Genomic DNA, 24,566 nt, shown 5'->3' with positions numbered 1-24,566 from the left:
TCCTAATTTTCTTTGATGTTCGCATCTTCTTATCTTTGATAAAAAACTACATTAAACCCCGGAGCACCCAAAAATAATCTTATAAACAAATGCAGTTGATTTTTATTTAATAAAATAAAATTTAATTTTTTTATCTGATCGGAGTGTTTTCTTTAGAGGGTACAATTTTGTGTTCAAAATCCCCTAATTCCTTGAATTCACCAATTTTGATCTTTTTTTTTTACTCTAAGTTTGATATCTTTAAAAATCATGATATCATTTAATTAATCTTTGCAAATAAGCAAAGAGCAGAGGTTTATAGAAACAAATATGCAATCTAGATCTCTTTTTAGTTTAATACTAAGTTAAATTTTAAAAATGAATATCATTATAAGAAAATGTTTAAATTAAGTTTAATAATTATATTTTATTTATTTATTTTAAATATTATTGATAGTATAGATGCATCTACTATCACGAAAGTTGTAGTTCAAAATCCTAATGTCATTGCACCTAAAACAGGAGTATGTTCAACAGCTCTCAGTATATCAGTTGAAAGTAGTTTCTTGATAGAATATGCAGATTTCACAATTGAATCTACAGTGTTTGCAACTATTCTTCAAAAATTAGATGCCTACCGAAATGGAGATAGTCAAATGTTTGTTTTCCAACTAAGCTTGTTTAACGCTATAGAAGCAGACCACAATGCAACAATATTCCTATCAAGAGCAGCAATACCAAATTTCCCAAATGAAACATACTTTATATTTCCAATCCAATGTAAAGGTGAGTTAAAAACATCATTCATTCTTCTAAATAGATATTTATTGCCATTTGTCATCTATCAACTTTAGCATTCTCATTAAATCAATTTAGTATTGTTTCTCAAGGAGTACCAAAATATAATGAATATAATGGCATTATTCAAGCGTTCCAATTCAATTTCGATACCTCTATCTATTTAACATTCTCTAGTTTTTTCTATAATATTGCCTGTGTTACAAATGGACCTTTCAACTGTGGAATAAGAAAATGGCTAGCCAGAGATTATAATTCTTATATAATGACCATTACCTTCAACCAAAACCAAGTTTTTGAAGATGATACGATCAATGTTCAAATTATATTTGCTTCAGCAAATTCATCTTTCAATATTACAGTTCCTAATCTTTATCCTCACGGTATGTATTCATTCACAATAAGTTATATTCATATATTTAATACTAAAATGAAATTTTTTTAAAAATAGCACCAAGAACATCAGTTCTTCAATCTTTTCAAACATACCCAGCACCTGGTGGAAGTTATATTCAGAGTCAACTTTTAGAATCATTAGACTCTTTTTTTATTATGCCATTTACCAACTTTAATTCAAGAATCTACGCTTATATAGCTAATCTTAGAGTATTTAATAATGAAACTTTAACGATATATACTGGTTTCTTCCCAATTCAAAATACAATATCGACTCTTCCTATTTATATTATAGACAATGTTTCATCCATTCTTAATGATACGTATAATTATTCATTCACACAATTTGGTAAGAGATTAATAGATTGTTCTTCTTCAAAATTCAATATTTCTTACAATATTTTTCAATTTTACAAATATAGCTTTGGCTCCTGGTATTTCCTACAATTCTAGCTATTGGAGTGTAGACTCAACAACAAACACCACCTTTAACACAATAATCTATAACTCAACATATCTATTTAATTTTCAGAGTACTCTCATGTTTGGACCGATTTCCTTAACTATGAGCAATTGGAGTCCATACAGCAGTATAAATGGAAAATATATTTATAAATTGGAAACACCTTTCATTCGATCAACAACATCTGATACCTCATTCCTTAGCTCGTTAGATATACGCTATGGATCATCTTTTACTAGTTTTTCACAATTGACCAACCAAATTCCGCAATGTAAGTGATTCATTTAATTTTTTACATTTATATTATATATTAATATATTAAAATAATTTTATAGTATATGAAATAGATTTAATTGATTTCAAGATTGTTTCTGTATTTACTGTTTTGGTTAGAATAAGGTTGCTATCAAACTATGCAGTTACGACAATCAATATTGCTGGAAAAATACTTACAATAAATAACCTCATCGATGGAGATCAATATAATGGTACATATGAAATGGAAATCTTCCCTTTCGTGACCAAAGATTTTCCTATTGCGATATCCAACACAAACTATCAAAGTATCATTATCTATACAAAATTACCTTATAACAAGAGAGGTGATATTCTTCCAGAAATTCCAGTATACAAAAATTTATGTAAGTAAATTCATTCAAATATCAAAGATTATGTTTATTACATTTATTCCAACTAATATCAAATTAGACTCAAATATATACATGAATATAACATACTTTGAATTCATCCCAAACAATATCGATTTGACAACAAGTGTATTGGATATTAAATTGTATTTGAACTTCTCGATTCCATTGGAGAACTTGACACCATCCATTCTTCTCTCCTCATTACAAGGACCCAGAATATATTGGAAAGGATCTTATAACACGAGTTTACAATTGTTTGAAATAGATATTCAGTTACAGAGAGATATGATGATGGGATCACAACAATATCAAATGGATTTCAATCAAATGTTTTCAAACAATATTCAAGACTATATATTACAATCGGTTATTGGTAAAAATGCCACTTTAAACATATCTAAATCAAGTAAGTCTTTTAAATTTAATCGATCAATTATGAATATAACATTTTATTCTAATATTATAAATTATTTTCTTTTTTTATCTTAAAAGATGGAGGAATATATTTATCACCACAAATTACAGATATAAATAGTTTAACAGCTCTCAATTTAACATTACTTCCAAACACAAGTTATACTCTTGGATGGGATTTAAATATCACAGATCCATATGGATTCACAAATGGAAGTCTTTATGTTCTTTCAAATTTCGATTTACTTCCTTATATCATTCTATTCAACTCATCCAACAGAATATCTGGTGGACCAACCGATGGAGTCTATCGAATCAACTTTACAATCAACAGCAATACACTTTCACAAACATTTATAATGTCAAATATCACACTTTTAAGTACAATCGGAAAGTTACAATATCCAACACCACCTTTAATGTTAATTTATGGAACTCCAAAAGAACAACAATTAAGATTATCTGTCGTTTCTACTTCTGGTAATTATCTTTTTAATAATATTATTATCATTTTTGAATATTAACGTTTTCAAAAATGAATATCTAGACCTTAAAGATATAGAAGCACCAATTCTTTCAAATTTAATTATTTCACCAAATGTTGATGTTGGATCTCCAATCAGAACGGTTGAATTTAATATTATACTTTTTGAAAATGTTACAGGATCAGGTGTTTCAATTCGACACACACCATTCATTCGTTTAACATCAGAGAATGCCAACTATATGGAAATTAATTCAATTTTCAAGACAACATCTGGTGATGGGTATTATTACTTTTATGGAAAAGCTCAACTTCCATATGGATTTGGTTTGAATAATATCTTTGTCAGTGTCTATTCAATTTATGATAATTTCTTGAACATGAGAGCTTATAATTCAATGGATTTAAAGGATCTAAGCTTACCATACCTGATTCAAAGATCATTTACATTTAATACACCAACCATCGAGAGTTCATCAGATCTTACCAGTCGAGGAGGTTCACTTACAATCTATGGACGTGCATTTGGACTCACAAACAACTCCATGCTTTCACAAATCGATTATGGAAATGGATTTGAAGATATGAATTTAAATTTCCATTCTGGAATCATTTTGCAATTCAACAACATCAAACAAATCACACCGGATTTCGTGACAGTCAGAGTGATCAGAAATAATATATTTTCAAATCCATTCATTATTCCAGTCAAGAAAGTTTCACTTCCAAATCCAACATCAACACCAACATCAACAGCTCTACAAAAGTGTCCAGGTACACCAGAGTGTAATAATAATGGAAATTGTATCAATTCAATTTGTCAATGTCAATTACCTTGGTATGGTCCATCATGTTCTTCAAGTAAGTTAATTATTATATATTTAATTAATATATTTAAATTTTAACTTTATTATTTTATTCAACAACAGAGATTATAATTGTTCCAACACCTCCTGCCAATCCAGAACCAGTCACAGGAACCAATATTACAGAATCAGGATCATTGATTACAACATCTATTGAAATCATCGGTATCAGAGAACTTGATGATACAATGAATATTGTCAAACAATTCAACATCAGCAATTGGAATTTCACAGATTTAACAACACCAACATCGAATCCAAAGTATTTCTATTCAACACAACTCAATCAAACAACAACATTCCTCAATGTTTCGATTGAATATTTCAAACAATCAACAAACATCACATTTGCCAATCACAATCTTTACATTCCACAATCAACAATCAAGTTTACGATGAACTTGAATTCATATAAATTCGATAATCCATTGAATTTCTTGCAGATCTTGATGAAATCATCGATTGAAACAGATTCATCAGATTCATGTTCATCATCTGGAGTTGGTGTTTCTGGTGGATCTGTTGAATGGATCAAATTGAATATTGATAATCAAAGTCTTTATGGTCGATTCTTATCTGATGCAGTCATCGATTACACAGTAACACCAATTCAGAATGTAATCATTGACCAAGATGACACCAAATCAAATACCAATCAAATTCGATCAGCAATCGTTGGAATCACCATTCCAAATCATTTATTCTCAGTCGATTTGGATCCTGACTTTTCAAATCTCATTGATGTCGATTCAAGTGATACATCTGACTTTATTTGTTCAAAGAAGAATCGATTATCAAATGGAGCTATTGCAGGTATTGTTGTCGGAATTGTTGTATTTGTGAGTATTGTAATTGCAACAACATTCTTTTTAGCAATGTAAAAGAAATTCAGAAAACAAGTAATCAGAATGAAAAAGAAATTAGAAGGAATGAACAATAAAGATTTATAATACAATAAAACTATCCGAAGAGTTCTTGCTATCTCTACTACCTAGAAATCTATTGATCCTATCTTTGTTATTTGTTCTTTTTATTCTTCAATTTCTTTCTAAAAGTGTCTTTTGCTGTTGCTTCTTCTCATAATACACCTTATTTTCTATCATCTTTCACGTAACTTTAAAAAGAGTTCTAAACTGATCATATTGTTGGAAAATAAGGTCAAAAAAGTAAAAAAAAAAAAGTAAACAAAAAAGTCGCAAAAGTCGAAAAAATTATGTGGTGAACCACATTAAATTAAGATGAGTCAAGCAATGCAAAAATTGATTTATAGCAAAACAAATACTTTTATTATAGTAAATTAAGATATTCTATTTAAAATGTCTAAGTTATCAAATATTATGAAATGTATAATTTGTTCTAAAGAAATGCATTCGATTAAGGAGTTTACACATCATGGAGCTACTGAATGCATTCCAAACTTATTAGAATACTTTGGACTTCCAAGAACAACAAATATTATGGAGCTATTGGAGGTACAAGAGAAGGTTGCGCAATTAGAGGAGCAGATAAATTCTTTAAAAGTTATATTGGAAAGTGCAAAGACTAAGAATAGAAGGTTGTCTAATGGTTCGACCTATTACTTTCATGGATGAGGATCAATCATATAATTCACTAACATCAACAACATCAGTCTTTGCACTTTCCAATATAATGTTTAACATCATCATCAACAACATCATCAACACCAACACCAACAACAAAACCAGCACTAACATCAACATCTAACAGGAACGCTCCTGCGGTATTCAAAATCACATATTGACATTGATAATAGTGAAGAGCCTAATACTTTCTACCTTTCCCTAAAGAAATAATCGATTTACTATATGAAATGTCACTGGAATCTTTTAAACATTTCGCATCTAATGAACAGAGATATGAAAGACAATCAAAGTTTATAGACAAATATTGCGTGTTTGGTAACCTATGTCGTAGATTTTTTTTATATGTACCACCCAATTTTTTTATTTTCTTTATTTTTATTAATATTTTAATTAACAATTATTTGTTTCAAAAAAATAAATATACCTATATTGTTTTACGTTGTATTTAGATTTTTTAACTAATAATATTGTCAAGTAAAAAAAGAGTAAAGAGCTTGATCAAAAAAATTTAGCCATTAAAACAAAAAGGATTGGTTTTGGTTAACTAATTGTAAGTAGTAATGTTACAGGTCACAATATATAGAGTGTAAATAAGGATGAATAGTCATTTATATGAAGTAAAAATGATATTCAAATGGGTGTCGTGGATTGAGCATGTACTAATAAAACACAGATATAAAGATAGAAATTGCGATAGTCACATATAAAGTGAATATAATCATAGTCATGGACTAAGAAAAGGTGGTATTTATGGAGATACGATGATAACACATATATATAGGTCAAAGTGAATAAAGAGATGAGTGATTTAAATGCATCAAAAATATCTTATAAATAAGTATATTTCAGTCATAGATTTCAACTTAAATCATTCTTTACTAATCAATGTACTATAGAACATAGAATCGAACTTAATGATGCCAAATCAATTCTTTGGTGGCCTGTAACCCATGCAGATCGATAGTTTAGATAGTTATAATTAGATTGCTCCTTTAATTCGCTTATTGGGTTATCCTATACTTTAAACAACAACAATACACATACTATATATTAGTATTTAATTTAGTTCCAATACGTCATATTCCTAGTATTTGGATTTTGGTGTAGCTACAGCGCGCCAGTGCGCGAGGCGCCACGGCCACTGACAACTATTAACTTTTTGAAACTTCAATAAATTTTAATATAATTTTAATATGTTATCTGCCAATGTATCTGTAGTCTAAAAATTAAATTTTATTAAAAAAATAGATCATTTGATGGTACATGTATCAGTGTCGACAAATCAATTATATACTACTTTGGTGGTAACATCGATTTGTTTTGGTTAAAGTAAAGTAATAGTTTTCTACTTTCTTTAGCGATTTATGTTTGGTACACATCATATCATAATCTCTTTCGATTTGTTAAAGCTTTTCATTGACCACAATGGTCAACTAAACCGTAATTTTAAAGTAATAATTTTAAAAAAAAATTCAGCATCATAAAAAAAACTGGCTCCCAACAACTTTCACCTGCTCATTAATTTTAAAAAAATGTAAAAATTAAAAATTAGTGGGGTTAATGTGATCTTAGTGGTTTTATTTATTTTATTCGATTTATGGTTACAAGCAAGAGCCAGTTTAAAAAAAATTTTGTGCACATGATCACTGTCTATCATGGTCACTATTTTGTGAAAAAAAAAAACAAAACAAAACCATGGTTAAGATATTTACTTAAAAAATCATTAAATATATCTTTAATAATCATGATATCAATAAATAAATCTCGAAAATAGTAGTGGTGGAAACTGCGACATTGACTCAAGATGAAATCAATTTTTATTCGATAATAATAAAATGTTTATAAAAATAATTGTATTTTATTTATTTATTTTAAATATTATTGATAGTATAGATGCATCTACTATCAAGAAAGTTGTAATTCAAAATCCAAATATCATTTCACCGAAAACAGGAGTATGTTCAACATCTCTCAGTATATCAGTTGAAAGTAGTTTCTTGATAAACTATTCAGATTTCACAATTGAATCTTCTGTATCTGCTACTATTGTTCAGAAATTAGATGCCTACCGAAATGGAGATAGTCAAATGTTTGTTTTCCAACTGAACTTGATCAACATTACAGAAGGTGATTACAATGCAACAGTACGCCTATCAAGAGCAGCCACCTCAAATTTCCCAAATGAAACATTCCTTATATTTCCAATTCAATGTAAAGGTGAGTTAAAAACATCATTCACTCATTTAAATAGATATCTATCACGATTTGTTACATTTAAAAAATGAATAGAATAATTATTAATCTATCAATTTCTAGAATTCTCATTAAATCAATTTAGTATTGTTTCTCAAGGAGTACCAACTTATGATGAATATAATGGCATTGTACAAACGTTACAATTCAATTTCGATACCTTTTTCTATTCAACATTCTCTGATTTCTTCTATGACATCGGTTGTAATACAAATCCAACTTTCTTATGTAGAATAAGAAGATGGGTAAACAGAGATATTAATTCTTATTTTTTGATTCTTACAATGATCCAAAACCAAGTTTTTGAAGATGATACGATCAATGTTCAAATTACATTAGCCACTGCAAATTCATCTTTCAATATTACAGTTCCTAATCTTTATCCTCACGGTATGTATTCATTCCCAATAAGTTATATTCATATGTTTAATACATACTAATATCAATTTTTGTTTTTAAATAAAGGATCAAGAACATCAGTTCTTCAATCTTTTCAAACATACCCAGCACCTGGTGGAAGTTATATTCAGAGTCAACTTTTAGAAACATTACCAGCTTACTTTTTTATGTCATTTACCAACTTTAATTCAAGATTATATGGCAACTTACGTACTCTTAGAGTATTTAATAATGAAACTTTAACAATATATACTGGTTTCCTATCAATTCAATCTACAATACCGACTCTTCCTATTTATATAGTTGACAATGTGTCATCCATTCTTAATGATACGTATATTTATTCATTCACACAATTTGGTATGAGATTAATAGATTGTTCTTCTTTAAAATTCAATATTTCTTACAATATTTTTCAATTTTACAAATATAGCTTTGGCTCCTGGTATCGCTTTCAATTCAAGTGGATGGATTTTAGATTCAACAACAAACACTAGCTTTATGACGTTTAACTATAGCTCAACATATCTATTTAATTTTCAGAGTTCTATCAAATTTGATACGAATACCTTATCTTTCAGCAATTGGAGTCCATACAGCATTATAAATGGAAAATATACATATCAGTTGGAAACACCTTTCATTCGATCAACAACATCTGATACCTCATTCTTTGGTTCGTTGGATTTACGTTCTGGGACAACTACAAGTATAGTTACAAAACCGAGCAACCAAAATCCGCAATGTAAGTGATTCATTTAATTTTTTACATTTATATTGTTTATTAATAGATTAAAATCATTCCTAGTGTATGCGATGGATTTAATTGATTTCAAGATTGTTTCTGTATTTACTATTTTGGTTAGAATAAAGATTTTATCAAACTGTCCAATTACGAATATAAATTTGTTGGGCAAAATAATTACCACAAGCAACCTCATCGATGGAGATCAATACAATGGTACATATGAAATGGAGATATTCCCTTTTTCGCTCAAAGAATTTCCTGTAACGATATTCAATACAAACTATAAAGGTATCACTTTCTATTCAGCATTACCTTATAATAAGAGAGGTGATATTCTTCCAGAAATTCCAGTATACAAAAATTTATGTAAGTAAATCAAAATAGATATAGTATTGTGGTTAATTACATTTATTCTAACCAATATCAAATTAGACTCAAATATATACACGAATATAACATACTTTGAATTCATTCCAAACAATATCGATTTGACAACAAGTGCATTGGATATTAAATTGTATTTGAACTTCTCGATTCCATTGGAGAACTTGACACCATCCATTAGTTTTACTTCTTTATCAGGACCCAGAATATATTGGAAAGGATCTTATAACACGAGTTTACAATTGTTTGAAATTGATATTCAATTACAGAGAGATATGATGATGGGATCACAACAATATCAAATGGATTTCAATCAAATGTTTTCAAACAATATTCAAGACTATATATTACAATCGGTTATTGGTCAAAATGCAACATTGAATATATCTAAATCAAGTAAGTCTTTTTTTATTTAAATCGTTTGTATGAATTTAACATTTTATTCTAATATTATAAATTATTTTCTTTTTTTATCTTAAAAGATGGAGGAATATATTTATCACCACAAATTACAGATATAAATAGTTTAACAGCTCTCAATTTAACATTACTTCCAAACACAAGTTATACTCTTGGATGGGATTTAAATATCACAGATCCATATGGATTCACAAATGGAAGTCTTTATGTTCTTTCAAATTTCGATTTACTTCCTTATATCATTCTATTCAACTCATCCAACAGAATATCTGGTGGACCAACCGATGGAGTCTATCGAATCAACTTTACAATCAACAGCAATACACTTTCACAAACATTTATAATGTCAAATATCACACTTTTAAGTACAATCGGAAAGTTACAGTTTCCAACACCACCTTTAATGTTAATATATGGAACTCCAAAAGAACAACAATTAAGATTATCTGTCGTTTCTACATCTGGTAATTATCTTTTTAATAATATTATTATCATTGTCTAATATTAACTTTTTCCCAAAATATACATATCTAGACCTTAAAGATATAGAAGCACCAATTCTTTCAAATTTAATTATTTCACCAAATGTTGATGTTGGATCTCCAATCAGAACGGTTGAATTTAATATTATGCTTTTTGAAAATGTTACAGGATCAGGTGTTTCAATTCGACACACACCATTCATTCGTTTAACATCAGAGAATGCCAACTATATGGAAATTAATTCAATTTTCAAGACAACATCTGGTGATGGATATTATTACTTTTATGGAAAAGCTCAACTTCCATATGGATTTGGTTTGAATAATATCTTTGTCAGTGTCTATTCAATTTATGATAATTTCTTGAACATGAGAGCTTATAATTCAATGGATTTAAAGGATATAGGCCTTCCATACCTGATTCAAAGATCATTTACATTTAATACACCAATCATCGAGAGTTCTTCAGATCTTACCAGTCGAGGAGGTTCACTTACAATCTATGGACGTGCATTCGGACTCACAAACAACTCCATGCTTTCACAAATCGATTATGGAAATGGATTTGAAGATATGAATTTAAATTTCCATTCTGGAATCATTTTACAATTCAACAACATCAAACAAATCACAACGGATTTCGTGACAGTCAGAGTGATCAGAAATAATATATTTTCAAATCCATTCATTATTCCAGTCAAGAAAGTTTCACTTCCAAATCCAACATCAACACCAACATCAACAGCTCCACAAAAGTGTCCAGGTACACCAGAGTGTAATAATAATGGAAATTGTATCAATTCAATTTGTCAATGTCAATTACCTTGGTATGGTCCATCATGTTCTTCAAGTAAGTTATTATTATATATTAATTAATATATTTAAATTCTAACTTTATTATTTTATTCAACAACAGAGATTATAATTGTTCCAACACCTCCTGCCAATCCAGAACCAGTCACAGGAACCAATATTACAGAATCAGGATCATTGATTACAACATCAATTGAAATCATCGGTGTCAGAGAACTTGATGATACAATGAACATTGTCAAACAATTCAACATCAGCAATTGGAATTTCACAGATTTAACAACACCAACATCGAATCCAAAGTATTTCTATTCAACACAACTCAATCAAACAACAACATTCCTCAATGTTTCGATTGAATATTTCAAACAATCAACAAACATCACATTTGCCAATCACAATCTTTACATTCCACAATCAACAATCAAGTTTACAATGAACTTGAATTCATATAAATTCGATAGTCCATTGAATTTCTTGCAGATCTTGATGAAATCATCGATTGAAACAGATTCATCAGATTCATGTTCATCATCTGGAGTTGGTGTTTCTGGTGGATCTGTTGAATGGATCAAATTGAATATTGATGATCAAAGTCTTTATGGTCGATTCTTATCTGATGCAGTCATCGATTACACAGTAACACCAATTCGGAATGTAATCATTGACCAAGATGACACCAAATCATCAAATACCAATCAAATTCGATCAGCAATCGTTGGAATCACCATTCCAAATTATTTATTCTCAGTCGATTTGGATCCTGACTTTTCAAATCTCATTGATGTCGATTCAAAGTGATACATCTGACTTGATTTGTTCAAAGAAGAATCGATTATCAAATGGAGCTATTGCAGGAATTGTTGTTGGAATTGTTGTATTTGTGAGTATTGTAATTGCAACAACATTCTTTTTAGCAAAGAAAAAGAAATTCAGAAAACAAGAAATCAGAATGAATAGCAAATTAGAAAGAATGAACAATAAAGATTTATAATGTAATTATTGAAATAAAATAAAAAAAACACCCCTATATTTTTAAATAAAAAAAATTTACATTTTAAAATTTTTTTTTTACTGTGATGCACATCCCCAATACCATCATAGTAAAAAAAAATTGGTACACCCCCAATAACACCCAGTAACAAAAAATGAATAAAAATTGCAATCTTTTTGAGAAAAAATCTAAAAAAAAATCATAAATTTTTTTATTCATGAAAATGCAGTGTGGGATCCAAAAATAATCGGTCATCAAAATATTTTATATCTAGATATTATCATTAAAAATCATGATCAAGAAATGTAAAAACTAGTTCTTTAATACGAATATTATCAGAGTCTGTAAAAATCATAATAAATAATAAACAAATATTTATTAAAATGTATAAATTTAGTCTAAATCTAATTTTATTTTATTTATTTATTTTAAATATTATTTATAGTACAGAAGCATCTACTATCAAGAAAGCTGTAGTTCAAAATCCAAATATCATTTCACCAAAAACAGGAGTATGTTCAACAGCTCTCGGTGTATTGGTTGAAAGTAGTTTCTTGATAGAATATGCAGATTTCACAATTGAACATAGTGAATCAACTACAATAGTTCAAAAATTAGTTGCCTACCGAAATGGAGATAGTCAAATGTTTGTATTCCAACTGAACTTGATCAACATTACAGAAGGTGATTACAATGCAACAGTACGCCTATCAAGAGCATCCACCCCAAATTTCCCTAATGAAACATTCTTTATATTTCCAATTCAATGTAAAGGTGAGTTAAAAACATCATTCATTCATTTCATTTCATTATTTAATTATTAAAATTTAAAGAGAATAGAGTATTAATTCATATATCAATTTCTAGCATTATTTTTCAATCAATTTAGTATTGCTTCTCAAGGAGTACCAACTTATGATGAAAATAATGGCATTGTACAAGCAATTCAATTCAATTTCGATACCTCTATCTATTTAACACTCTCTGATTTCTTCTATGATATTGTCTGTGTTACAAATGGACCTTTCAACTGTGGAATAAGTAAATCGCTAGGCAGATATTTAAATTCTTATACAATGACCATTACAATAAACCAAAACCAAGTTTTTGAAGATGATACGATCAATGTTCAAATTTCATTCCGCTCATCAAATTCATCTTTCAATATTACAGTTCCTAATCTTTATCCTCACGGTATGTATTCATTCACAATAAGTTCATTTATATTGATTCACATTAAAAATAAAAGTAATATTTATTAATATATAAATATATTTAAAAGAACCAAGAACATCAGTTCTTCAATCTTTTCAAACATACCCAGCACCTGGTGGAAGTTATATTCAGAGTCAACTTTTAGAATCATTACCAGCTTACTTTTTTATGTCATTTACCAACTTTAATTCAAGATTATATGGTTCTTTCCTTCGTCCTAGAGTATTTAATAATGAAACTTTAACGATATATACTGGTTCCCTCTCAATTCGAAATACAATATCGACTCTTCCTATTTATATAGTTGACAATGTTTCATCCATTCTTAATGATACGTATAATTATTCATTCACACGATTTGGTATGAAATTGATAGATTGTTCTTTTTCAAAATTCAATATTTCTTACAATATTTTTCAATGTTTACTATAGAATTGACTTCTGGTATTGCCTACGTTTCAAGATATTTGAATTTAAGTTCAGGAACAAATACTTCCTATATTTCATTTACCTTTGAATCAACATATCTATTTAATTTTCAGAGTACTCTCAGATTCGGACCAAATAGCTTAACTTTAAGCAATTGGTGTCCATACGGCAGTATAAATGGAAAATATATATATAGATTGGAAACACCTTTCATTCAATCAACAACATCTGATATATCATTTTTGGTTTCGCTGGATTCAAATTATCAGACAACTACGAGTAAAGTTCCATATATAGCTTACCAAAATCCACAATGTAAGTATTTCATTTAAATATTAAATTATTTTATTTATTAATAAATTAACATCATTCTCTAGTATATGAAATAGATTTGATTGATTTCAAGATTGTTTCTGTATTTACTGTTTTGGTTAGAATAAAGATTTTATCAAACTATGCAATAACGACAATCCATATTGGTGGAAAAATAATTACCTCAAACAACCTCATCGATGGAGATCAATATAATGGTACATATGAAATAGAAATCTTCCCTTTAGTGTTCAAGGATTATCCAGTAACGATATTGAGCACAAACTATGAAACTTTCTATTTATTTTCAGCATTACCATATAATAAGAGAGGTGATATTCTTCCTGATTATCCAGTATACCAAAATTTATGTAAGTAAATTCATTCTAACAAATATCTAAAATAAATTTATTCTAACAAATATCAAATTAGACTCAAATATATACACGAATATAACATACTTTGAATTCATTCCAAACAATATCGATTTGACAACAAGTGCATTGGATATTAAATTGTATTTGAACTTCTCGATTCCATTGGAGAACTTGACACCTTCTATTAGTTTTACTTCTTTATCAGGACCCAGAATATATTGGAAAGGATCTTATAACACGAGTTTACAATTGTTTGAAATTGATATTCAATTACAAAGAGATATGATGATGGGATCACAACAATATCAAATGGATTTCAATCAAATGTTTTCAAACAATATTCAAGACTATATATTACAATCAGTTATTGGTAAAAATGCCACTTTAAACATATCTAAATCAAGTAAGTCTTTTAAATTTAATCGATCAATTATGAATATAACATTTTATTCTAATATTATAAATTATTTTTTAATCAAAAGGTGGAGGAATATATTTATCACCACAAATTACAGATATAAATAGTTTAACAGCTCTCAATTTAACATTACTTCCAAACACAAGTTATACTCTTGGATGGGATTTAAATATCACAGATCCATATGGATTCACAAATGGAAGTCTTTATGTTCTTTCAAATTTCGATTTACTTCCTTATATCATTCTATTCAACTCATCCAACAGAATATCTGGTGGACCAACCGATGGAGTCTATCGAATCAACTTTACAATCAACAGCAATACACTTTCACAAACATTTATAATGTCAAATATCACACTTTTAAGTACAATCGGAAAGTTACAGTTTCCAACACCACCTCTCATGTTAATTTATGGAACTCCAAAAGAACAACAATTAAGATTATCTGTCGTTTCTACATCTGGTAATTATCTTTTTAATAATATTATTATCATTGTTGAATATTAATACTTTTTCCCAAAATATACATATCTAGACCTTAAAGATATAGAAGCACCAATTCTTTCAAATTTAATTATTTCACCAAATGTTGATGTTGGATCTCCAATCAGAACGGTTGAATTTAATATTATACTTTTTGAAAATATTACAGGATCAGGTGTTTCAATTCGACACACACCATTCATTCGTTTAACATCAGAGAATGCCAACTATATGGAAATTAATTCGATTTTCAAGACAACATCTGGTGATGGATATTATTACTTTTATGGAAAAGCTCAACTTCCATATGGATTTGGTTTTAACAATATCTTTGTCAGTGTCTATTCAATTTATGATAATTTCTTGAACATGAGAGCTTATAATTCAATGGATTTAAAGGATATAGGCCTTCCATACATGGTTCAAAGATCATTTACATTTAATACACCAATCATCGAGAGTTCTTCAGATCTTACCAGTCGAGGAGGTTCACTTACAATCTATGGACGTGCATTTGGACTCACAAACAACTCCATGCTTTCACAAATCGATTATGGAAATGGATTTGAAGATATGAATTTAAATTTCCATTCTGGAATCATTTTACAATTCAACAACATCAAACAAATCACAACGGATTTCGTGACAGTCAGAGTGATCAGAAATAATATATTTTCAAATTCATTCATTATTCCAGTCAAGAAAGTTTCACTTCCAAATCCAACATCAACACCAACATCAACAGCTCCACAAAAATGTCCAGGTACACCAGAGTGTAATAATAATGGAAATTGTATCAATTCAATTTGTCAATGTCAATTACCTTGGTATGGTCCATCATGTTCTTCAAGTAAGTTAATTATTATATATTAATTAAATATATTTAAATTTTAACTTTATTATTTTATTCAACAACAGAGATTATAATTGTTCCAACACCTCCTGCCAATCCAGAACCAGTCACAGGAACCAATATTACAGAATCAGGATCATTGATTACAACATCAATTGAAATCATCGGTGTCAGAGAACTTGATGATACAATGAATATTGTCAAACAATTCAACATCAGCAATTGGAATTTCACAGATTTAACAACACCAATTTCGAATCCAAAGTATTTCTATTCAACACAACTCAAACAAACAACAACATTCCTCAATGTTTCGATTGAATATTTCAAACAATCAACAAACATCACATTTGCCAATCACAATCTTTACATTCCACAATCAACAATCAAGTTTACGATGAACTTGAATTCATATAAATTCGATAGTCCATTGAATTTCTTGCAGATCTTGATGAAATCATCGATTGAAACAGATTCATCAGATTCATGTTCATCATCTGGAGTTGGTGTTTCTGGTGGATCTGTTGAATGGATCAAATTGAATATTGATAATCAAAGTCTTTATGGTCGATTCTTATCTGATGCAGTCATCGATTACACAGTAACACCAATTCGGAATGTAATCATTGACCAAGATGACACCAAATCATCAAATACCAATCAAATTCGATCAGCAATCGTTGGAATCACCATTCCAAATTATTTATTCTCAGTCGATTTGGATCCTGACTTTTCAAATCTCATTGATGTTGATTCAAGTGATACATCTGACTTGATTTGTTCAAAGAAGAATCGATTATCAAATGGAGCTATTGCAGGTATTGTTGTTGGAATTGTTGTATTTGTGAGTATTGTAATTGCAACAACATTCTTTTTAGCAAAGAAAAAGAAATTCAGAAAACAAGAAATCAGAATGAAAAAGAAATTAGAAGGAATGAACAATAAAGATTTATAATTTAATTATAATGTATCAATATCACTAATTAGTAGTTTTTTTTTTTTTACAATATATATTGTAATTTGAGAAGGTTTGGTTTGATCACCATTTTTATTTTAATATTGGTTCCATTCATAAGTCTAAACAATTATTGAAATGAGCTGATGATTCTATTCTTACGATTATTATTATGAATAATACTGTTGAATAGATGGTGTTTGTGTAGGAGGAGTTGGAGCTTTACATATATCTTTATGGAAGTCCCAATGTTCCTGTTGACATATCTTTGAGCAATACGATACTGATTTACAGTTGCCACAAATCAGTGGTTTCATCAGAGATAATTTACACTTGCCACATCTATAGAGTTGTAATCCAATGTATACATCACCTTCGCCACGACCGTTCTTCTCCTGCACTTCGCCATTGGTAAACGACAGCATTGCCAACATCTCATCCATTTTCTTTTGATTGGCCAACTTGTTACTAATCTTACTATTGGTATGATTTCCATTGGCATTACTACTACTACTACCACCCCCACCACCACCAGAGTTACTACTACCAGTCAATCCACTACTACTTCCATGTTGTGGCGTTGTTGTTGCTGTTGTTGTTGATGCGGATACACCACTTCCAACGGCACCACTGCTACCTTGTAAACCACTATGATCTATCAAGTTGTATCCAATCATTTTGAGTGATTTACTGAACTGAGATTGATCCTTCTGTTCAAACACACGTTTCCATTCGATACAATCGTTGTTCTTTGGTGTCAAAGTTATCAGATAGACGTTGAACTCACTATTCTCCATCCATAACCTGTGATATCGTCCCAATTGAAGATAGTTTGAACAGTTTAGAAAATCATCGGATCCATTGGTAAACAATGCACAATTGTTCCTTGAAACCAACTCATAGATACCAACACCACGCACCAAAATCGAAGGTGACATTCTACTTCCGAAAAATAAAGAATCCGTCCATTTCGCTGTGATTATCTGATCCATATTATCGGCAACCTGAATCCAAGGAGATGCTGTATCTCCACCTATTATACCCATTGGATTTTGATATCCATATGTATTATTTGCATCCTGTTGTTGTTGTCCATTAATTTCACTACTATTATTATTTCCATCATTATTGCTATTGTTACTATTACTATTACTATTATATTTTTCATCATATTCAGAACTACTACCATTGATATTCCTAAGATGTGCACTTATAGTTTGAATTCCTATTCCATTGGAGAGTTTCGAATTTCTATCGTGATTCTCGCGTCGCACTATCACCATGACGAGGTCACCCTTTGGTGAGAAATCCATATTGATGATATAGTTCTTTGGCGAACTCTCTTTCTCGATCCAAACACGATCCGGAACAATGGGACCGATGAAGCGTGTCATCCACTCGAATTTCAACGATGGAATCGGACGATTGCTGTTGCTGCTTGTCGACTCCTTTCCAACGCTCCATAGACAGTATTCCCCAAGACCCTCGTCATTCCATGTGACATACTCAAACGACTCGATGCGATCGGTACTCCTGTTGACCGGTGCCGGATTCGAAGCGATATGTGTCGGTGCATATGCTGCACCCAGAGCATTCTTTGCCGGTCCAACAATAGCCATCGGTCCAATCTTTCTAGGTTCATAGTTTATCGTCTTACAATTCAATAAATGTTGATATTGATTAGCTTCACTCTGTAATATACTAGCTGGATTAATATTATTATTATTTTGTTGATGTTCAGAGTTGATGTTATTGTTGTTATTGTTAGTTCCAAATGAACCAGTAGATCTAATATGCATACAAAACTGTGATCTATACTGTTGCTGTAGTTTGAATGCATCGGATGCTAGTTTCTTCACTGGCGAGATTGTCGGTAGCTGAATAAAGAATAAATAGTTGGGAAATCGTGCTAGAATGGCGACAAGCATCTGTGAATCCGATGAAAAACATGCATCTATATATGTAAAGCTACTATCATAGAATATCAATTGTAGATAATCTGGTCCATCTTCATTTATCTTGTAACTAGTTAGAAATGAATAACAACGATTAGATATAAGTTTGGTGTGATTAATTAACCGATTAACTAAAACCGTTGAAATAATACTTACACAGTTAAACATCTTAAACCTTTATGAAAACTTCCAATCACCATCAATAATCGTTTGTCATGTGAGAGTAGTACTTTTCTTGGTTTTCTATATCTTGTTCCAATGACATCAAGACTGTTCAAATTGATTAGATTGCTCTCCTTTTCCTTTCTTTTGGTACCATTATTATCCTTTTCTTTTTCTTTTTCTTTTTCCTTCTCTTTCTCTTTTTCTTTTGATTTATTGGTATCATTCTGATTCATTAAACCATTGACTTTACGATTAACGTTATCTTGACTTTTATTACTATTACTATTACTGTTACTATTATTGTTACCACCTGTTTGTTGGGTTGTTGTAGGTGTCGTTGTCGGTGTCGGTGTCGATACTGTAGTTGGTTGATACGGGAAAACACTCTCTAAGAAATCTAAAACGAATACACGATGTTCTAAAACTATACTTAATGATATATTATATTTTGAATATTTATTCTTATTATCTGGTGTTGTTGTTGTATTAGATGACGTTGCCGATGATGTTGAAGAATGTTGATTTGGTTGTAGTTTAATAGGAAGTTGATTCAATTCATTGGTGTCAATGGGATAGAAGAAAACATCTCCATTCATCATTACAATCATAATGACCCCTCTAATCTTATCATCTGTAATACCATTACTACTATTACTATTGTTATTATTGGTTATTCCATTCTGTTGTTGTTGTTGTTGTTGTTGTTGTTGTTGTTGTTGTTGTGTGTTGTTGTTGTTGTTGTTGATTACCATTATTAGTATTATTATTGTTGCTATTGTTATTCTTGAATGGATTGAAATAGACAAAAGGTAGATATTCAAATAATATTGTTTCAGTAGGATTGAACCATTCGACTTTATTATCTCTATGATGATGTTGATCTTTTTCCTTATCTTTTTCTTTATCCTTTGAAGATGTACCACTGGTGTTACTGCTACTTGTCATAGCTGTATAGCTTGTCATGATTATTATTATTATATCTCTATATATATATATTTATTATAGAACAATAACTATAAATAACTATGAAATGAAAGGAAAAAACTAATTTTTGATATAATCTAATCTATTCGAATCTCAACATGTTATTAATAAAAAAAAATAAATCTATGTTTTTTTTTATTTTTTTTTTATTTTTTCTCAGTTGAATCGTTTTTTTTGTAAATAATTAAACGATCATTATAGATAAAGTGTTTTCCAATATAATATTATTTTTTAGAATTTACAATTTATTATTTAGATTTGGTTTTATTCTTTTATATATTATTGTTATAGAAATACTTCTATTTAATAAGAAATTGTTATTATTATTATTATTATTTCGATTGGTCTTGTTCCATTTTTTGTTTCTTCCATTTCTGTGCCATTTCCAAAAGTTTGAGATTTGGTTGTGCTGTTTGTTCCTCAGGGAATATATAATCATAATATTCTTCCAATCCTGCATCCGACTATAGCATTATTATTATTTTTATTATTATTAGAAGTTATTAGATTAGTATTGATTGATGATAATAATTAATAATATTAAATTGTGAATACATACTCCATCCGGTGCTTTGATAATCTTTCTCTTAATAACAGTCTTTGGTTCTTTCTTTACTACTGATTCCAATTGTTCTTGTGTACCGTGTTTCTGCTCGAAATACTTCCATTGTTTCAAGAGGAGAATTCTCTCTTCTTTGTCGCTGTTTACCAACTCTTTGTTTGCCTCGGCAAAGATCTGTCGCGAGAGATCGTAACTGGCAATCGATTGTTCAAACTGTGCAAAGCTGATCCATACTTTGACATGATTGGTTCGCTCTAGCAAGCGACGATACAGTGCACGCACCGCGTCATACTCTTGTCGATCGATCTCGAAATCGATGTAGTTCTTCCAGATGACTTCGGGCTGGTCGAGCGACGGTTGCTGCACGGCGATCTCAAAGATGCCTTTCGAGCGGTCGTTCTCACCCAACTCCTGCTCCAACTGCGCAAACTTGCTCCATGCTTCGCAGTGCTCCGGATAGACCTGGAGATACTTCTCGTAGAGTTTTCTGACACGGTCAAAGTTGCCCAGTTCAATCTCGAGCTTGGTGTAGGCGTCGAATATTTTTGGTTTTGGCGCCAATCCAATGGCTTGTCCGAGGATCTGACGTGCGCGATCCAGCGACATCTGACGAATTTCAAAGTGCGAATACATAATCCAGAGTTTTGAGAATGAGAATTGCTGGTGTGGAATCAGCTTGACCACAGCCTGGTAGACTTGGCGCGCGCGATCCGCATCCTGCGCGACCAACTCTTCAAAGAGCGCGTAGTTGATCCACAAATAAATATAGCGACGCCAGTAGCGCTTCTCGACCGATGGCGGCACATTTCCAATGGCGCGTTCATAAACTTCGCGCGCACGCTCCACCTCGCCAGCCGACTCCTCGAGACGCGTATAATCAAACCAGACATCGTAGTTCTTTGGATTGCTCTTGATCTCCTCTTCGTATTGGAATCTGCGCTTTCCCAGAATGACATCCTCGATTCCCAGACGGTCGCCATGCTGTTTCTCAAAGTTGGTGAACGTCTCAAACAGAGATGCCGCCTTTGACTTGGGAATGTGATCCAAAGCATACTTGTAAATCTGACGAGCACGTTCCACCTCCTTGAACTTCTCCTCAAACTTTGCAAATGCTATAAACAATGTTTCATCGACACCTTCATCACCCAAGAAATCGACCGCTCTACCAAACACACTTCTAGTATTCTCTATATTTCCTAGCTTCTCCTCAAACTTTGCATATTTTATCCATGTTTTTGTATATGGATGACATAATACATCTGATTGATTGATTCATAAGATAGATAATGTTAATAACGTTAACAACAACAACAACTACTAACTACTAATAATAATACTTACATCTTTCAAAGATTGATCTAGCATTCTCTGGTTGAGTTAAACGTAATTCGAATTTAATATAAGAGTTCCAAGCTTGTTCGTCGGGTTTCCACGACATCCAACGTTCAAAGATTGCACGTGCACCCGAGGTGTTTCCCATCATATCCTCCATGAATGTGTATTTGAACCAGAGTTGCGGTACTCTCGGGAGCAGCGTGACAGCACGATCCCATACGTTACGCGCGTGATTGATAAACTTGTTACGCATCTCCATCTCTGCGTATTTCAACCAGACATTGATGTCTTTATAGTAGAGATCGAGTGTTCTCTCAAACACCGAGCGTGCACGCTCAAACTCCTTCTGTGATTCCTCCCATGTCGCATACTTTATAAAGAGTCCCACCGGTTTGATACGCAGCAATGTCTCTTCGAATTCCTTTCTCTTTCTCGTACGATACTCTTTGAGTTCCTCTAGATCTGTAATATTCTGTTTTGGTGCTTTCGGTAGAGATTGTTGATTCTCAAGTGCAACTCTAAGAATCTGTTCAGCTGTAATCTGCACCGGAGCAGCTGATTTATTCTTTACTTTTACTGATTTAGAACTATTTGTATTCATGTTTATTATATTATATTAAGATAATATAATATATATATATAATAGATATTATATTAAATAATAATAATAATATAACTTTTTACAAATGATATCGCTTTCAATTAAAAAAAAAAAAAAAAAAAAAAAAAATTCAACAATCAAAACTATTTTTTTTCAAAAGTTAACAATGAATGTTCAACAATCAAATTTGAAACAAGATATTGATACAGATATAGATACATATACATAGTTTGATTGATAATAATAATTATATTAAATAATAGTTTATTTTAATATGATTATAAGATTAATTAATCGGCTGGTGGTGGAGGAGTAACTTCAATGGGTTCATGTATTTGTCCAGATATACAGAGAGTTACACATTTTTTTTCTAAAGATTCACATAGAGTAGCTATTTGTTGAGGTGATGCATTTCTAAAGTGATTTTTTGATCTTTCTAAACAAGGTTCATGTTTTAACTTGCAGAACTCTCTACATTCTCCGTTTACACCTGCTGCTGCCAAAATTAAGAATACTAATACAAAATAAAATAATTGTTTCTTCATTTTAATACTATTAAGATTTGTTTTGATAAATAAAATTAGAATTGATGATCTATTTATAGTCTAAAAAAAAATATACAATTCAAATATATAATCATTTACAATAAAAACAAATAGTTAATTATTATTTGTATAGAAAAAGAGTAGGATACATTGGATAGTCCAATGTCAAGAGATAAAAAGAAATAATTAAAATTTTTGACATTGATATGAGATCACTGAGTAATATATTTAATGAATATCAGTGTTGTTAAAGTGGAATTATTTATGAAAACGGTTCATCTTAATTTCAGAAGTTTACTATGATATTATATATATGAACTACCTTGTGCGAATAAGTTATTAAAGTTATAGAATTTTTCATATTTTAGTAAAATTAATTATTTATTTTTAACACCTGTGTGCTGTGATCAACTTTCCCATCGATTGATTATCAAATAATTTATCAACAAAACCAATAATATTAAGTTTATAATGGGGTGAATAAAAACAATGAGTGTGGAAATCTGTTATTTAATTTTTGAACATCATTAAAAAATTATATATTTATATATTTATTTATTTATTTATTTATTTATTTATTTATTTATTTATTTATATTTATTATTATTTAATCTGTACAACTATCATAACATTCTGGACCTTTTGCATATTTGTAACAATTTACAATACAATGTGCGTAATCCACCTTTGATTCTGCAAAACAATTTGACAGCAAACAGAAAATGATGATAAATAATAATAATATATTCGAAAAGTTAATTGATCTAACCATTTTATTTAGATTTATCTGTTTTTTTTTAAAAAAAATATAAATAAAAAAAATATGTTAAAAATAAATGTTTAATATTTAGTTTTTTGTAATACAATTTACCTTTCTTAGTTTTTACAAATTGAATTTGATAAAACAGATTAACAAACTTTTAACTTATTTATAGTTGTTCATCTAACATCAAGACAATAGATCTATTGTTAAGATCAGATCGATCCACTATATAGAAAATAAAGATTTTATTAAATTAACTTCATCTAAAACTAGTATATCTACAAGGAATCATTCAAGCTTTATCTAAAGATCATGTGTTCACATATTCTATCTTATTACAAATATGTTTAGTGAACTTTGTTTGTTTGGTGTGTTTATTTGGTGGTGTGATGTCATAGGGTGTGTGTGTGATTATTTGTTTTTTTTTTTTTTTTTTTTTTCGTTTTTTATTTTAATTACTTTTT

The 24,566-nt window shown here is 30.0% G+C and overlaps 6 protein-coding genes across 6 annotated transcripts; 2 read left to right on the top strand and 4 right to left on the bottom strand.

Moving 5' to 3' along the window:
* Window positions 1–377: 377 nt before the first annotated feature.
* Window positions 378–5,596, top strand: PPL_02136 (calcium-binding EGF-like domain-containing protein; the record flags this gene model as incomplete). Its single annotated transcript, XM_020573129.1, has 11 exons — window positions 378–765; window positions 834–1,160; window positions 1,229–1,383; window positions 1,469–1,522; window positions 1,706–1,907; window positions 1,972–2,277; window positions 2,345–2,692; window positions 2,779–3,180; window positions 3,248–4,045; window positions 4,114–4,927; window positions 5,476–5,596. The coding sequence occupies 11 exons, from the start codon at window positions 378–380 to the stop codon at window positions 5,594–5,596; spliced, it is 3,915 nt and encodes a 1,304-aa protein (XP_020437246.1).
* A 285-nt stretch (window positions 5,597–5,881) lies between these two features.
* Window positions 5,882–17,192, top strand: PPL_02135 (uncharacterized protein; the record flags this gene model as incomplete). Its single annotated transcript, XM_020573128.1, has 22 exons — window positions 5,882–5,943; window positions 6,379–6,398; window positions 6,721–6,741; window positions 6,903–6,977; window positions 7,548–7,871; window positions 7,971–8,297; window positions 8,373–8,666; window positions 8,740–9,051; window positions 9,115–9,420; window positions 9,445–9,834; window positions 9,921–10,322; window positions 10,393–11,190; window positions 11,257–11,950; window positions 12,593–12,921; window positions 13,015–13,341; window positions 13,430–13,723; window positions 13,795–14,106; window positions 14,181–14,478; window positions 14,669–14,883; window positions 14,963–15,364; window positions 15,437–16,234; window positions 16,303–17,192. The coding sequence occupies 22 exons, from the start codon at window positions 5,882–5,884 to the stop codon at window positions 17,190–17,192; spliced, it is 7,890 nt and encodes a 2,629-aa protein (XP_020437245.1).
* A 170-nt stretch (window positions 17,193–17,362) lies between these two features.
* PPL_02134 (zinc finger MYND domain-containing protein) lies at window positions 17,363–19,908 on the bottom strand (the record flags this gene model as incomplete). The annotated part of the gene is made up of 2 exons (XM_020573127.1): window positions 17,363–19,217; window positions 19,304–19,908. The coding sequence occupies 2 exons, from the start codon at window positions 19,906–19,908 to the stop codon at window positions 17,363–17,365; spliced, it is 2,460 nt and encodes an 819-aa protein (XP_020437244.1).
* A 67-nt stretch (window positions 19,909–19,975) lies between these two features.
* PPL_02133 (uncharacterized protein) lies at window positions 19,976–20,275 on the bottom strand (the record flags this gene model as incomplete). The annotated part of the gene is made up of 1 exon (XM_020573126.1): window positions 19,976–20,275. The coding sequence occupies one exon, from the start codon at window positions 20,273–20,275 to the stop codon at window positions 19,976–19,978; it is 300 nt and encodes a 99-aa protein (XP_020437243.1).
* Window positions 20,276–20,628: 353 nt separating this feature from the next.
* CRNKL1 (tetratricopeptide repeat protein) lies at window positions 20,629–22,794 on the bottom strand (the record flags this gene model as incomplete). Its single annotated transcript, XM_020573125.1, has 4 exons — window positions 20,629–20,760; window positions 20,856–21,081; window positions 21,331–22,117; window positions 22,200–22,794. 4 exons carry the CDS (start codon window positions 22,792–22,794, stop codon window positions 20,629–20,631), a joined length of 1,740 nt encoding a protein of 579 aa, XP_020437242.1.
* Window positions 22,795–23,084: 290 nt separating this feature from the next.
* Window positions 23,085–23,700, bottom strand: PPL_02131 (uncharacterized protein; the record flags this gene model as incomplete). Its single annotated transcript, XM_020573124.1, has 2 exons — window positions 23,085–23,399; window positions 23,662–23,700. The coding sequence occupies 2 exons, from the start codon at window positions 23,698–23,700 to the stop codon at window positions 23,085–23,087; spliced, it is 354 nt and encodes a 117-aa protein (XP_020437241.1).
* Between the last annotated feature and the right edge of the window lie 866 nt (window positions 23,701–24,566).

The sequence above is a fragment of the Heterostelium album genome, assembly GCF_000004825.1.
Source record: "Heterostelium album PN500 unplaced genomic scaffold PPL_scaffold2, whole genome shotgun sequence".
Lineage (NCBI taxonomy): Eukaryota > Evosea > Eumycetozoa > Acytosteliales > Acytosteliaceae > Heterostelium > Heterostelium album.
Note: the sequence above shows the minus strand (reverse complement) of the source record. Positions and strands in the feature narration are given on the sequence as shown.